The sequence below is a fragment of the Podarcis tiliguerta genome, assembly GCF_965153285.1.
Source record: "Podarcis tiliguerta genome assembly, chromosome: 6".
Classification (NCBI taxonomy): Eukaryota; Metazoa; Chordata; class Lepidosauria; order Squamata; family Lacertidae; genus Podarcis; species Podarcis tiliguerta.
In genome coordinates this window covers 50,272,811-50,288,183 of record NC_139539.1, presented here as the reverse complement: position 1 = coordinate 50,288,183, position 15,373 = coordinate 50,272,811, and the positions used below count along the sequence as shown (strand labels likewise).

Sequence of the window (15,373 nt, the reverse complement as noted above, 5' to 3'; positions counted from 1 at the left end):
ACGCCTTCCACATGTGCTGTGTCAGGAAGATTTTGGGCATCTCATGACACAGTAATACACAAATTAACCATTATTATTACGCGTGCACGTGTGTGTTTTTATTACTAGAAACGCTGCTGCATATCCAAATGCCCACTCAGCAAATCTTGATCCCACCCCCGTCCAAGCGCCCTGGCAGTTCATGACTCTTCACTGTCTCTCAGCACTAATTAAGGTCTGAGCCCGTGTTGACAGCTGTATTATCCCTCCTCCCGGGTAAAGAGTTTAGAATTGGCTCCCAGGCTTTGCAGTCTCTGGTAAGCACATTCTCATTGGCCTGACGCCCTGTTTATCATCCGCCTTCGACTGATGGCCAATAGTTCTGAAGCTCCCCTAGCAACCCGCCTTCTCCTCCTCCTCCTCCCCCCTCGTTCGCTCTTCCCCGCCCTTTCGCAGGCTTCGGCCGAAGCTGTTGTTGCGCTTGAGTCAAGCTGGCCTGTCACTCAAGCGCTCTTTCGCTAACCAAAAGGCGACCCACACCTCAACCGTGCTTAAGTCTTCGATATGATTAGCCGCGTGAGCTGCCAATCAGACTCTGGTCCATGCGGATTGGCGGATATAGCAGGGGGAGGAAGGTTAGCTCCGCCTTTCTCCGTCTTGTGGTGGCTTCGAGCCAGACAGGCGACTCAGTTGGTCTGCAGCGGCCGCTGGACTGGTGTGAAAGTGCGCCGTCTCATTTCCTCGGCGCTGCGGAGGACGGTGGGCGGGGGGGTGGGGAAGGGCCCGAGGCCGCTGCGGCCCAGCCTTGCCGTTCCCTCTGGAAGAAGGAGTCTCGGGTCGCGCTGTCTCTGCGCCCCGTCGCCCCGCCCGGACGTTCACGGCGGGGCGTTAGACCTCCTTCCCCGGCTGAAGCGCTGCTGGAGTCTTGGTCGCCTCCCAAGGAGCGGGTGAATATGAGTCGTTTCTGGGTGCGCGGAGCCCACCGCCCCTCCTCTCTGAGGCAGGTAAAGAAGAGCGAGGGCGGGCGCTTCGTGGGGGCGGAGGCGAGAGAGGCTGGTTCGCGCGTGGGATGCGGGGGGGGGCTGTGGGGGGGGGTGACAATGAGCCGGGAAGCGGAGATGGGATTAGCGGACGGGGCCCCCGACGGCAGCGTAGTTCTGAGGCGCGGAAGGAGCGTGGAAAACGCCCCCCCCTTCCCTTTCCCCTTCCCACCCCCTTTGTAGTGATGTTGAGGAACATGACTGTCACAGAGTGAGTTCCTGAAGACGGGAGCTTGAGGAGCGAGGCTGGGGGCCTCTTAGGTAGAGAAAGGTTGGGGGGCTGTCCCGAGTTGCGCATTTTGTGGGAGTGTTGTGAAGGAAAAGTGCGAGGGCAGGAACACGAGGGCGAGGAGATTCTTTAGTAGTTTGACAGCACTTTGGAGAACTCCCATTATCTCTTCTTTCCCTAAAAAAAAGCCCTAAAAAGTAATGCAAAGCCTTTCTTTTGGTCCCCAATGGGAGGAACTGGTCAAAGATGGAGGAGTGTTTAGGCACCTGGCTGAGGGTGTGAGGTAAAGATGATGAAGGGAAAGGGGGGAGATGACTTCCTTGCCTTTTTCTTTTTCTCTCTGCCAGCCTCCACCATGCCGTTTAATGCCCAGAACTTTTCAAGTAATTAATCTCATTATCTTACTGATTTTGGTTCAGAAGGTTTCTCTTTGCTGGGATGCTTTGAAAGATGCAATTGGAAATATCCAGCGTTGCTTAATCCCAGAGCTCTGCTGCTGTTGCTTCTGGGTAGTTGTTTCCATGAAAAGGGCTGCTCTTACTTGAATGGGAAAGTTGAATGCTCACTGTGATGGTTTAATTATCATTTTGTCTTTGTTTATGTTGCACATGGGTTTGCTTTTATTGGAAGGTATAATAAACTGTCGTATGTAGATTAGGACTATATACTTTTTGTCACTTATTTAGGTTGTTGATTAATTGCCTCTGAAGTTGACACACTTTTTCTTTGGCATTGTTCCTATAGTTTTTGTAAAGTTTGTTGTTGAAGTTTTCTATTTGTTAGAAAGCTACATAGAATTCAGTATCTGCAATTCTGAATAAAACATTTTTTTTGAATTGCACTTGAATTCCAGCCCTACCTTGCTTTGTAGATCTACAAAGTAAATAAGACTTTTGCAATTTAAAACCTGAGATAAGGCATTCAAAGGCCTTTTACATTAGTGTATGCATCAAAAATACTTTCATTGTTTGTTCTTGGTGTGAAAGAGTGAAAATGGTGAAGTGTGTGTCACATGTCTCACCATTTCAATAACATTTTTTCTGCCATTTCTCTTGAGTTTAAAGAAATGCATATTAAAGAATAATGGCTATATTATATATATATGCAGGTTTTGGTGTCCTCGGGTGTCTTCCCGTGTAAAAGTTGGGGTGTCTAGGCGACGTTTCGACGAGGTCTCACTCGTCATCTTCAGGCTGGTGCTTTCGGCTTCTTGTTACTGGAACAGAGCAGGATCTCAGTGTTTGAGTTCCTATAAATACTGTTGAGGAGGTGTGGTGTATAGCCTCCAATGTTCTGGGCAGAGAGGAGGTTCCCAGGTTAGTGTGCCTTTTCTTCTTTTGTTCCTTAATTACTTGAGGGATATCTTGAGTGATTTCTTGAGTGATTTCCTGAATCCCACTTAGGTGGGTCATTAGGTGTGGATTAGTTGCTAAAGCCTTCGTGTCTTGAACTCTTGAACTTTGTGAAGAGTTTTTCTGAGAAGATGGCTGTACTGCACTTGGTTGTGCTCTGGCTTGGCTTCGTGTATAGGGGCGAGCTGTGGTTTTGTGGCCTGTGCCAGCCAAATCTGTGTAGGGATTGCAGGGGGGTGCAGCATCCGGAGGTGCCACCCTGGTTTGGCTACTGGATGGTGTCTGTAATTTATCTGTGGAGAGGGTCTGGGTTTGGGTCTGGTGTGGTTGATTGGTGATGGCGTTCTGTGTGCCTCTGGATCTGGTGTCAGATTTTGTGGGGAGGGCTAATTTCCAGATGTCTGGCAAGCGGGATGTGTCGTCACGCTTGTTCATGTTGTGAGGGTGTTTCTCTATCTCGATGGCTTCCATGATTATTCTCTTGTGGTGATGTTCCATGTTAAAGAGCAATTTGGAATCTGCAAAATTAATTTCGTGTCCTGTTTCTTTCATGTGTTGGAAAAGAGAGGAAGTTTTTTCTTCTTTTTTGACGGCATTCTTGTGTTCTGCGATACGTGCATTTATTTGTCTGTTTGTTTGTCCAATGTACGTGGCTGGGCAGACTTTGCAGGGTATTTCATAGACCCCTTGGTTTTCCAACTGAATTTTGTCCTTGGGGTTTCTGAGGATATTGGCTATTTTTTGGTTGGTGCAAAAGGCTGTTTTGATATTGTGTTTTGTGTTTGGACAAACAAACAGACGAATAAATGCACGTATCGCAGAACACAAGAATGCCGTCAAAAAAGAAGAAAAAACTTCCTCTCTTTTCCAACACATGAAAGAAACAGGACACGAAATTAATTTTGCAGATTCCAAATTGCTCTTTAACATGGAACATCACCACAAGAGAATAATCATGGAAGCCATCGAGATAGAGAAACACCCTCACAACATGAACAAGCGTGACGACACATCCCGCTTGCCAGACATCTGGAAATTAGCCCTCCCCACAAAATCTGACACCAGATCCAGAGGCACACAGAACGCCATCACCAATCAACCACACCAGACCCAAACCCAGACCCTCTCCACAGATAAATTACAGACACCATCCAGTAGCCAAACCAGGGTGGCACCTCCGGATGCTGCACCCCCCTGCAATCCCTACACAGATTTGGCTGGCACAGGCCACAAAACCACAGCTCGCCCCTATACACGAAGCCAAGCCAGAGCACAACCAAGTGCAGTACAGCCATCTTCTCAGAAAAACTCTTCACAAAGTTCAAGAGTTCAAGACACGAAGGCTTTAGCAACTAATCCACACCTAATGACCCACCTAAGTGGGATTCAGGAAATCACTCAAGAAATCACTCAAGATATCCCTCAAGTAATTAAGGAACAAAAGAAGAAAAGGCACACTAACCTGGGAACCTCCTCTCTGCCCAGAACATTGGAGGCTATACACCACACCTCCTCAACAGTATTTATAGGAACTCAAACACTGAGATCCTGCTCTGTTCCAGTAACAAGAAGCCGAAAGCACCAGCCTGAAGATGACGAGTGAGACCTCGTCGAAACGTCGCCTAGACACCCCAACTTTTACACGGGAAGACACCCGAGGACACCAAAACCTGCATTCCTGTACCCGTGAAAATCTACGAAAACATTATATATATATATATATATATATATATATATATACACATACATATATATATATATATATATATATTTCTACAATATTTAGTGTAAGATGTATTACTTTTCTGAGCGAGTATACTGTTCATCTAAGCATTCTTTTATAATAGTGGTTTGCTTCACTTCCATTTAGAAGCAAACTACTACATGAAAAGGGGATAGAGCAACTCCCTTATGATGAAAGATGACACTATTTGGGACTTTTTTAGTTTAGAAAATGGCAAGTAAATGATGGCATGATAGTGATGTAAAATAAGTATGATGTGGAGAAAATGAATAGAATAGTTATAGGGAATATGATAGTAGACGGGCGTTCTAAAGGACAATATTGGTTGCAAAAGTGTAGATACTGTATAAATATTTTTCCTAATCTAAGAATCTGTTCTCTGGTTTTCTATGAAAACTTGGCTATTTGAGTTTGTTTCCTAATATATATGATAGGTTGTGGCAAGAGTAAAATAAAAAAATCCCACCAAGGAAACATTTGCAATAACAATAGAATAGGCAGGGGACAATGGGCCATTCTCTGTTGGCATTTTGGTTTCTGTCTGGAATTACTACTTGCATATGCGCACAGGAACTTTGCATTTTATATACTGTTTTGCAAATTGATGCTTTAGAAAAGAAACAGCTTTGTGTAGAGGATTGATAATGTAAATCAGCAGTCGACTGTTCTCAGGCATCTATGTTCTACTGAAATGTTCAGTCTTCTACTGAAGACTATATACTTGGGACCTCTTCACAGTTAAAGCATAACTAATGTGTGTTAAACAATCCTGACTATGCACTCGTATTTAAGAGCATAAGGCCTGGACCCTGGATCTGATTCAGTACATCTAGTCTAACACAGTCATAGGACATAACGGTAACAGCCATATTGTCTTATCTGTCACCAGTTTCTTGTAATTGGTGAGATATGTGGTCTCTAACTGTATCTTGTGACTGGTCACTTGTGAGGTCCTTATTTGTAGCCAAGCCTTGCTTTGTGTAACTTAGGGCATTTCCCAGTGATTTAAAAAAAGGAAAACAGTTTTGATGTTATATTCCAGTCCCAGTCCAGCACCAGCAATGCAATCTCATGTCTCATAGAATACATAAGGGAAGCTGTGATCTGGCGGGATTGCCTGTTCACTGCTTTTGCCTTTAAAAAAGAGTGCATACTAGGTAGGGGAAATTATACATAATACAAAAAATATGTAGGGAGGTAGCTGGCTTGTGTTTCCAAGTTTGTAATATTAAACAAGTTAAATGATCACTGCAGTAAGTATTGTTCCAGGCATAGGCAAACTTGGCCCTCCAGATGTTTTGGGACTACAACTCCCATCATCCCTGACCACTGGCTCTGTTAGCTAGGGGTGATGGGAGTTGTAGTCCCAAAACATCTGGAGGGCCAAGTTTGCCTATGCCTGGTTCAGCCACTTAATCAGTCTAATTTTTAAAAATGGTACGGTGTATGTAGAGCATTTCCATCATGAGAGTTGTTGTGGGCACTAACCATTAGGTGGACTGCTGGAGTAATAAAGTTATGGATCTCTCCTGTGTGAATATGACTTTCCTGCAGTTGAAGTGCTAGCTGTGGGAAAGATATCTCTTGCGGACTTGCATCTTGATAGCAGAACACATGCTGACGTAAATGCATATAGATTGCACCTTTCCTCTATAAATTATGACCTAGATAAGATTGCTCACCAATGATCAAACAAGTTGCCTGTTCACTTTTATTATTATTTTTTCAAATGACTGAAGTGTAGAACTCTTATTAATAATGTCTTTAGCTGTAGCACATGGATGGAATGCAATGTTGTGCAAGTGGACTTTGGCTTGCGCAATGTCCTCTTCTTTCCCAACCCTCCAGAGCAGCTTTGGAGGTGCAGGGGAGACAGATGGTGGTGAAGTAAATGCATATAGATTGTACCTTTCCTCTATAAATCATGACCTAGATAAGATTGCTCACCAATAATCAAACAAGTTGCCTGTTCACTTTTTTATTATTATACTTTTTTCAAATGACTGAAGTGTCATTGTTGTGTGAGCAGAAGTCTGCTTTGCTTATTCACAGACAACATTGGATACAACCCTGTGTTTAAATTGCTATGTTTGCACTTCTGTAAGTGTTCTGTAGGTGCCCAAGTCTGCATTGTTGTAAGCCATAATTCAAGAGAACAAAAATATTTTGAATAAGCTATGTCCACTGACTTTGTCATGCTTCCATTGTGGCTTTTGTTAGGTTCTGATATCCTGTAAATTGAAAAATAAAAGCTGACAATGACTGTTCCTTGTGTGGATGAATAACAAAGCACTATCTGTCCAATTTCCTTACCCACAGGGCTAGGCTTCTGCTCATACTTTCATTTTTCCAGAAAGTCTGTCTTTCCTCTGGTTCTGCAATGAATCCTTTGGTTGCCTTAGATTTGCTTATGCTGGTAATACTCCTACAGACATGGATTCCTTTTAAAATTGACAGAGCTATTCTAACCCTGGCTGAGCAGCAGCAGGGTGTGATTGAGGAATGGACCACTGTTGCATCCATAGCCCTGCTGCCCCTGCTGTCTGCAATGGAAGGTGGGGACCAGGTAAAACCTGCTCTGGTGTGGCTGTCAGGCCTAGATTGGGAACTAGAAAAATCTGGACATGTTCAATCTCTCCCTGTCTGGAATACCCAGTATGGGGTTTTCTACAGGTTACAGCTGGTGGAAATCCATGGGGTATTATATCTGCTGGCCTGCACTTTGGGCAGGCAGAATGGGAATTACCTGAAGCATCTTGTGTAGGTCAGGATAATGAGATAGATGGGCCACTGAGCTGTTCAATAGTTTACCGTGTTGGCTATTGCCATCCAAGTGTTTGGGGTTACACCTCCCATTAGCTCCAGACAAAACAAAGGCAGATTATTGCAGGGGTCTGAAAATAAGAAGCTGGCTTACTTTGTCCTTTGATCACAATCAAATATTTTTTGAAGCCTAGAATGCTCTTTTGTAAATGTCAGCTCTTTTCATGCATCTTGGTAGGAAAGTTACACACAAATACACCTCCCATTTAAGAACTGGCATTCCCAAGTATTTCTGTGCTCTACAACTGTTTCTGGAGAACTTCTGCTCTCTCCCTTCTGGAGTAAACCACATGGCTAGCTTCTATTAGTATATGCTGTAACTGTAGGCATATCTGAACAGGAACACAAGATTGAAGGGGGGGGAATAAACACACCTGGTTTTATTTGTTTTATCCTGGTACATTATCTTCCTTCAAGGGTGCTCAGGGTGGCTTATGTGGACTATTTTATTTCATTCATCCCATAACCTTACAAAGCAGAGTGGGAGATTGTAATTGTAACTGACTGTAAGTCATCTATTGAGTTTCACATTTGGGTAATTACAACTTTACAGTATATCCAATATGCTGGCAGGTTTGCCATTCAAAAATATTATTTTTAAAAATTATTGGAAATTGATATGCAGTCACGTAATTGAAATAAAATTTAGCGAGGAGCTTTCTGAAAACATGTTCACTTTAAAATCTGTCAAATTGAAGGGAAAAAATATTTTAAAATAATTACAGTCTCTGAGTTATCAGGGCATGTACAGGAATGCTAAAAGGATTTACAGGCCCCTATTGTCTTGCACTGAGTAGTGCCTCCACTAAAATACAGTGGAAGGTAGTGATTGTAGAGGCAGGAGGGTGATCTGGATGCTGGTGCACAGCTGTTGATTGGACAACTGATGCCCTTTGACTTTTATGCTGTCCTGTTTTCTTAAGTTGTAGGAAGAGAAGAGTGGTTGCATATAAGGAGAGTTAGGCAGGTGGTAACAGAAAAATGGGTTGAAAGAAAGCAGAAGGAAATAAGTGTTCAAGAGTAAATTAAAAGGGAAATTGATTTGAGGAATTTAATGTTTGTAGCATAGACCTCACATTTGCCTTGAGCAGTACTTTGTTCATAGCCATGGGCAATTCACTTGTGTCAAACACATTCGCTTGTCTTACGTAAAATGTTGCAAGAGCAAATTTGGGGTTCAGGCCCCACCACTGCTTTGTATTCCATATAGTTTAGCATCCTGTTTCCAGCAGTGACCAATAAAACGTCTCTGGGAATTCAAGTAGGTCATGAGAGTACTGTATCACAGTTAGCCCTGTTCTTCTGTAGCATTTGGTATATACTGCCTCTGAACACGAAAGATACATTTAGGTGTCATGGGTGCAGGGCCTGAGCAAGTATGAAAACTTTTGGGTAGGTAGAAGTGAATAAGGGGATAGTGCATGTAGTTTGGGGAGAAACATGTAATGCTCTCACTTTTTGGAAGACACAAGCTGCAATTCATGGTATACACACTAATCCATCTTCCACCTTCCTCAGTTGCACTAGAGAGATGTGAAATTCAGTTTTTTGGGGGGCATCTTCTTGTGGAGGCAAGCTAGGTCCAGATTAGAGAATTAGAATGGGCAATTGTAACTGTGTTCTTTAATTTGGTTATAGTAGTTGAAAGTTCCCTACATGTTAACTGGCACAAGCACTGAAGGAATGAAATCTGTGTGAGGTTTTTTGTTTGTTTGTTTTTGCACCACAACTACGTTCCAAGATTAAAAATACCAGTCTGTCTGGTGTGAAGTATAAATTTGAGACTCCCTGGCTCCATTCAGAAAGTTGATGCCTGGTCACTTTATTGGGTTTAGACTTTGCTTTGCTAATGTGAGACGTCCTTTTATAATGTGAATTAATTTCCACCAAACTAGTACACTATGTAGTGACAGGCTCTGCCTGAACCAGAATAGTACAGGGTAAAGAAGGTCACCTCTTGGGACTGATTCCATCTGTGGGACGTGAGAAATATGATAGCGCTAGCTAAAACTAGGAGTTTTCTTTTTGGAGAAGCAGTTAATCACTGACAGAGGCTATGCATTTAAAATACTTCACAAAAGGTAAGATGTAGAAGATGCTGATACCGCATCTTCAAAGCATTGTAAAAAGTGATAATTTGTGGGTGAAAAATTTCCCTTGCCTTACAGAGAAAGGTGGAAGCAAGATAAACTACCTATAAATGTCATACCAAGGCAATCCAATAGATTAATACAGTGGGCACTAACTTTTTTAGACCAGCATTCACATCTTAAATTTTGAGAAAGTCTCGTGGGCATCAATCACAAGATTTAACAATATTTATGTTGATTGATTGTTGTGATACCTCTGGCTACCATAAGGAAGAGAGGCATAACACACCATCACCATCACCATCATCATTTTCATTTCTATACTGCTTGGCTGCCATGGGGGCAGGTGAGCATGGCAAAACCCAAAAATAGGGCAGGTATAGTCATTGCTGCTCCTTACCCCCAGAAATTCTGATTGTGGAGATTAAACAATACTGATTTCCCCCCTCAAATACAATGCTGCTGCTGCTTTCTATTGACAACAGGGAGCATTCCCCAGTACCAGCGAAATGTACAAGGTGACCAAAAAATATGGTGGGTAAAGCATGGAAAGGGTTGAACAGGCTGATTTGGTACAAAAGCAAATAATGGTGTCTGGGCATTTACCTCATATCTCTTATTCTGAAAATGCTATAAAATCTTATTTAAAATGAAAACTGGGAATCTGAGGATCATTCTTAATTCTGGGGCACCAGATAAGGCCTTCATGGGCATCATGGCAGTGACCGATAGGTTAGTGGTTGAGTGGCCTTGTGAGTCAATTGCTACAATTCTTCTAGGTAACAACATAATAAAAGTCCTACTGGGTCAGGCCAAAGTGGCCTACCAGATGCCTAAGAAAAGCCTACAAGCAGAACATGAGGGCCACAGCATTCTTGCCGCTTGTGATTCCCAGGAACTGCTATTCAGAGGCGTACTGCCTATGACAGTGGGGATAGAACATAGCAGTCATGGCTAGTAGCCATTAATGGCCTTAAGGCTCCTATAGTCCACCTGCTTGTTTGGCATTCCCCCTAATTTGCTTGCACAAAGCTTATGTGGCAGATAGACTATGCCTGGTATTTACTGAACACTTGTTCTGATTTGTTTATGGGGCAGTTTTATCTCAATGAGATTTCATTCTGCTTACATATCTTGGTCATCATTTGTTCATCTTACACTTTTCAATGTGTTTTCCTCATCACTTAGTAATCTGCAGAAAGTCTGAGTTTTTAAAGTGGATCTGTAGTGCTAGTCAGAGGACTTTAATTAATTTTAATTGCACAAACCTGAAGTTCCAGTGTGCCCTTTAATCTCTCTTGAAAAATACTAACAATCTTCCATGAATTTGTCTTATCGTTTTTCAAAGCCATCCAAATTCATGGCCACCACAGATTCCATAGCTCCGTTTGTCTGTACTGACTCTTCTAATAACCAGAATCATTGGATGCCCCCAAATTCTAATACTATCCTTATCCATTTTCTCCACTCCATGTATAATTTTACACCCCTCTGTTATTCCCCCCGTCTTTTCTCTAAACTAAAAAACTCCCAACTGTAAACCTCAGGTGAAAATATCAACTACGGATCAGTAGTGCAACACATTGCTGCTGGCTCTTGAAAGAGCTCTCCCTTGAATCTCTGGGGCAAGCAGGGATCTCAGCACAGCACAGGCACAGCTGCAGAGAGCAGGTGGCACTGTGGTCTAAACCACTGAGCCTCTTGGGCTTGCTGATCAGAAGGTCGGCAGTTTGAATCTGCACGATGGGGTGAGCTCCCATTGCTCTGTCCCAACTTCTGCCAACCTAGCAGTTCAAACACACACCAGTGCAAGTAGAGAAATAGGTACCACTGCAATGGGAAGGTAAATGGCATTTCCGTGCACTCTGGCTTCCATCACAGCGTTCCGTTGTGCCAGATGCGGTTTAGTCATGTTGGCCACATGACCCAGAAAGCTGTCTGTGGACAAACGCTGGCTCCCTCAGCCTGAAGCAAGATGAGTGCTGCACCCCATAATCACTTTTGACTGTACTTAACCATCAGGGGTCCTTTACCTTTACCTTTTTTATGTTGGACTGACTGCATCCTCACCATGCTGAGATATGTGTGTGGAGGATTGCTTCACTATTCATCGTGCTCTAGCTGGAATGGGGTACAGGGATCTAGCACATTCTGAAATTAGAAGTTTAAAATGTTAAACTATATTTTTAAAATTCAGTTAAACACTGTGTGTGAAAGGAGAAATTATTATTTTCTTTCATTTATGAATCTCTTCCTGTAGGGAATCCCAAAGTGACTTAGAGAATAATAAAACAGTTGCACATATAAACATTTAAAACAATTGCATATATTATAACAACACATAAAACCAATTTGAACTGAAACAGATAGCAGTTAGTATAAAGATTTTAGAAGGTTTGTTGAAAGAGGAACATCCTTAACAGATGCCAAAAAGACAAGAGAAGGCAGCAGTCATTTGTGTTCAACCTTGCAAGCAAATATGCAACACTTTAGTATCCCATTACAGTGGTACCTCTGGTTGCGAATGGGATCTGTTCTGGAGCCCCATTCGCAACCTGAGCAGAACGCAACCCACGTGTGCACGGGTTGCGATTCACCGCTTCTGTGCATGTGCGTGACGTCATTTTGAGCATCGTGCATGCGCGAGCGGCGAAACCTGTTCCGTTACTTCCGGGTTGCCACGGGACGCAACCTGAAGCATCTTTAACCCGAGGTATGACTGTAGTTCACGATATTAATGTTATTGATTTTTTTGAGACTAAAAGAAAAGGTACCCCAAGTTTTGCGAAGCTAACTTCTCTGCTCCCCTAGAGTCAATTCTGACTACAGATTGATTGCAAACCTGGGATCAAGCATTGTGCACCTTTTCCCCTTCACATCCACCCAAGTAGAATTATACTTTTATAGCTTCATCTTGAGCATTCTATCAATAGATTTGGGACAAGAAAATGGTTCAATTCTTTTTCCTTCATTTTTAGTATACGGCCAGAGAGAAGAAAAACAAATTGAGCACCTAGGATGTGAAAGCTCCTCTTCTTCCTAAAGGAACCATATTGTTTGCAAGATGGATCGGAGTAAGCGAAATTCAATAGCAGGATTTCCACCACGCTTGGAGCGCGTTGAAGATTTTGATGGGGGTGGCGGAGGCGATGGGAACGTGTCCCAGATGGGCAGAGTTTGGACTTCTTCATACAAGGCCTTGATTAGTGCCTTTTCAAGACTTACACGACTTGATGACTTTTCTTGTGAGAAAATAGGATCTGGTTTCTTCTCTGAGGTGTTCAAGGTGAGTAGACTGACCTTAATTTTCCTCTTTCCCTATTTTTCATATAGTAATTAAACAAATTATGAATAAATATTCTCTTGCTGTTGGTCTTTTGACTGTGCTTTGCCTAAGATCACTGAGTAACAGGGACTTTAAATGCCTTGGAATTTTTAACATCTATGAGTATTTCTGGAAAGCTTAAAGTACAGTGAGATGAGACACCTGGTTGGCAGCTGAGTAACATATCTATACTAAATACATGAATACATTTAGATTTTTTAAGTTGGAAAGCTTGCAGAAATGTGTATGTTTTATTTAAATATCTAGCTCTATTTTTCAGACTGAAGCAAGGTGACTTGCAGGCCAAAAATTAAAAACATCATGAAACTGTAAAAACAGGAGGGAGAAAAGATGTTAAAATTAAAACCTCATCCGTTGGCAATCCAAAAGAACAACATATATTCTCCTTCACTACTTGGGATCAGAATGAATTGGCAGCTAAGAATAAGATCTTGCCCAATGAATTATGATCTTCAAGTCTTTTTCCTACCTCAAAGAATATCTCATTACTGGACCACTCCATGAGACAGACAATTCAAATTTCCTTTGCACGTTTAAGTTGCAAGACAAAAACCGCACTTTCTGACCATATTACATTTTATAGACAAAACATTACAAGTCTGAGGAGATGATAAGACTGCCTGAGGAAATAAGCCAATCTTGCAATCTTTCCTTTTTACTGACTGGATTAGTTTCTTATGCACCTTTAGCCTCTGGTCAGTAAGAAGAATTATTTGAAGTGTGCCCTGTTCCACTTTTTAATTACAAGGATTGAGGCTGCAGGACCTTGGTCTATGGCAGGGGTCGGCAACCCGCGGCTCCGGAGCCGCATGTGGCTCTTTTACACCTTTGCCGCGGCTCCGGGGCAGATACTAGCGAGGGGAGGAGGCGCATTGTGTGCCCCGACACTCCCCACTGTGGCGGGTACTGTACTGGCTGTGACGTCGCATGGGGGCGGTGTATGCGTTAGTCACGCACCGTCCTGACGTCACCTTCCCGCCCGCTGTCAGCTCGGAGGGCAGCGGCGCGCATGCAATGGTTTTGCGGCTCCCAGTTTTTTTCTTCGGAAACGGGTCCAAGTGGCTCTTTTTGTCTTAAAGGTTGCAGACCCCTGGTCTATGGTATGAGTAACCCATTAATGTCATTGAACTCTCACTTTCTCACTCTCACTCTTTTTCTTATCTTGTCCAATGGCATAGCAATACATATTACTTAGAGCAGATGTGGGAGTGGCATAAGCTAAGTTCTCTATCTACATGGTCCACTGTTAAATGAGGTGAAGAAGTTTAACAAGTTTTCTGCATGGCCATTTTACCTACTCAAATTTTGATTTACAGCAGACATTCTATATTTAATGTCTGAATATATTGTTCTAATTGCATTCCAGTTTGTGTTGAAGCTTTACATAGTATGTACCTATTGTGAAAATTACTTCATAAAACTAAAACCCTGGCCTAGGCTTGTGTACTATGCAGTCCTTGGTCATACAAAATTGTGATGCTATGCTTCTTCCAGAGAAAACAGAATAATCCTCAACTGGATTTTGCCCATATATAGAATTTATTGTGTACTCCAGTTATCTTGTTGCATTTAGTAATGGCAATAATATTTAAAGCAAACTGCAGTTGATGAGGTGTAGATAATATGGGTATGTGGGGAGAACTTACTGTGGAGCTTTTAGCTTCCACAACAAAAGCCTTTAATGCTTGAGCTTAAAGAGAGCTGCCATATGCCCAGTTCCTTTTTCAAAGAAAAACAGAAATGTTCAGAACAAGCAAGGCTTTTCCATGTGTTTTTGATTCTGGATATTTTGGGTCATACCCATGACAATGTAGGCCATCTGGGAAGTGCAGTTTGTGCTGAGTATGTTATCCAGCAACACATACATCTATGGGAGGCTGCTTCTGCCTTCAGGTTTTGTTTCAATGTCTTTTTCCGTTAAAACAAACCATAGTAGGAATTCATGACACAGAAACATGACTGCATACACTTTCCAGGTCTAAGCACTAAACTTCCCACCTCCCTGTGTGTCTGGAAAAGCACACTTGTGCATGTTGGGGAAAGAAAATGCTACTTTTCAGCAGCAGCTGTTCATGTCTTATACGTGAGTTGGTGTTCCAGAGTGTCCTTCAGTCCTGAAAGGTTTTGAGGGTGGTGGGGATGGGAAGAGAAAAATCACCTGAGTGCAAGAATACTGTATGTGTCATTTTGGATCCCTGCTGTTGCGTTTTGCATTTGTTTTACTTCATTTATTGGTCAAAGGAATTGCTACCAATATCTGAGAAGAGAACCACGTTATCTTCAGAGTTTTCATTGTTTAATGAAGGTCCGAGCTGCTTCTACATCTTGGAGCTATTTATTTTCTTTTTAGAAAACTGTCAAACCATCTATTTGAATAGGAACTTCCCCTTATGACCTATTCCAATCCACTGAAGAACAAAAACAACATATTTGAACATTGCCTACTTGCTCAAAATAATTGAGGAAAGTTACTAGAACAGGCGTAGATAACTTGTGGCCCTCCACGTGTTGTCGGACCTGAACTCTCAAGAGCTGCAGCTGGCATAACCAGTTGTTGTGGGTGGTGGGAGATGTTATGCAGGGTTTGAATAGTGGTTCAGTTTCCTCTCCTTTTAAAATCTTCTTTACTGGGTCTTTTCTTTTATATTTTAATTATGTATTTTCCTTCTGTATTCTGACCTGACAGCTCATGGAGAAGAATCATTGTTTGAGCAGCCTAGTTTTGGATTTTAGTGTAGTCTACTCTGAAATGGTAGACTTTATACATTTC

At 42.4% G+C, this 15,373-nt stretch overlaps 1 protein-coding gene across 2 annotated transcripts in view; it reads left to right on the top strand.

Annotated features, from left to right (window-relative positions):
* Positions 1-442: 442 nt before the first annotated feature.
* TESK2 (testis associated actin remodelling kinase 2) overlaps positions 443-15,373 on the top strand; it is a 54,212-nt gene continuing 39,281 nt past the window's right edge. Inside the window, exons 1-2 of one of the 2 annotated variants that reach the window (XM_083447802.1) lie at positions 443-979; positions 12,236-12,543. In XM_083447802.1, the coding sequence (XP_083303928.1) occupies positions 12,322-12,543 (222 nt within the window). In that variant the 5' untranslated portion in view covers positions 443-979; positions 12,236-12,321. Of the gene's footprint in view, positions 984-12,235; positions 12,544-15,373 lie in introns of both variants that reach the window. The other variant, XM_083447801.1, reaches the window with a different exon arrangement.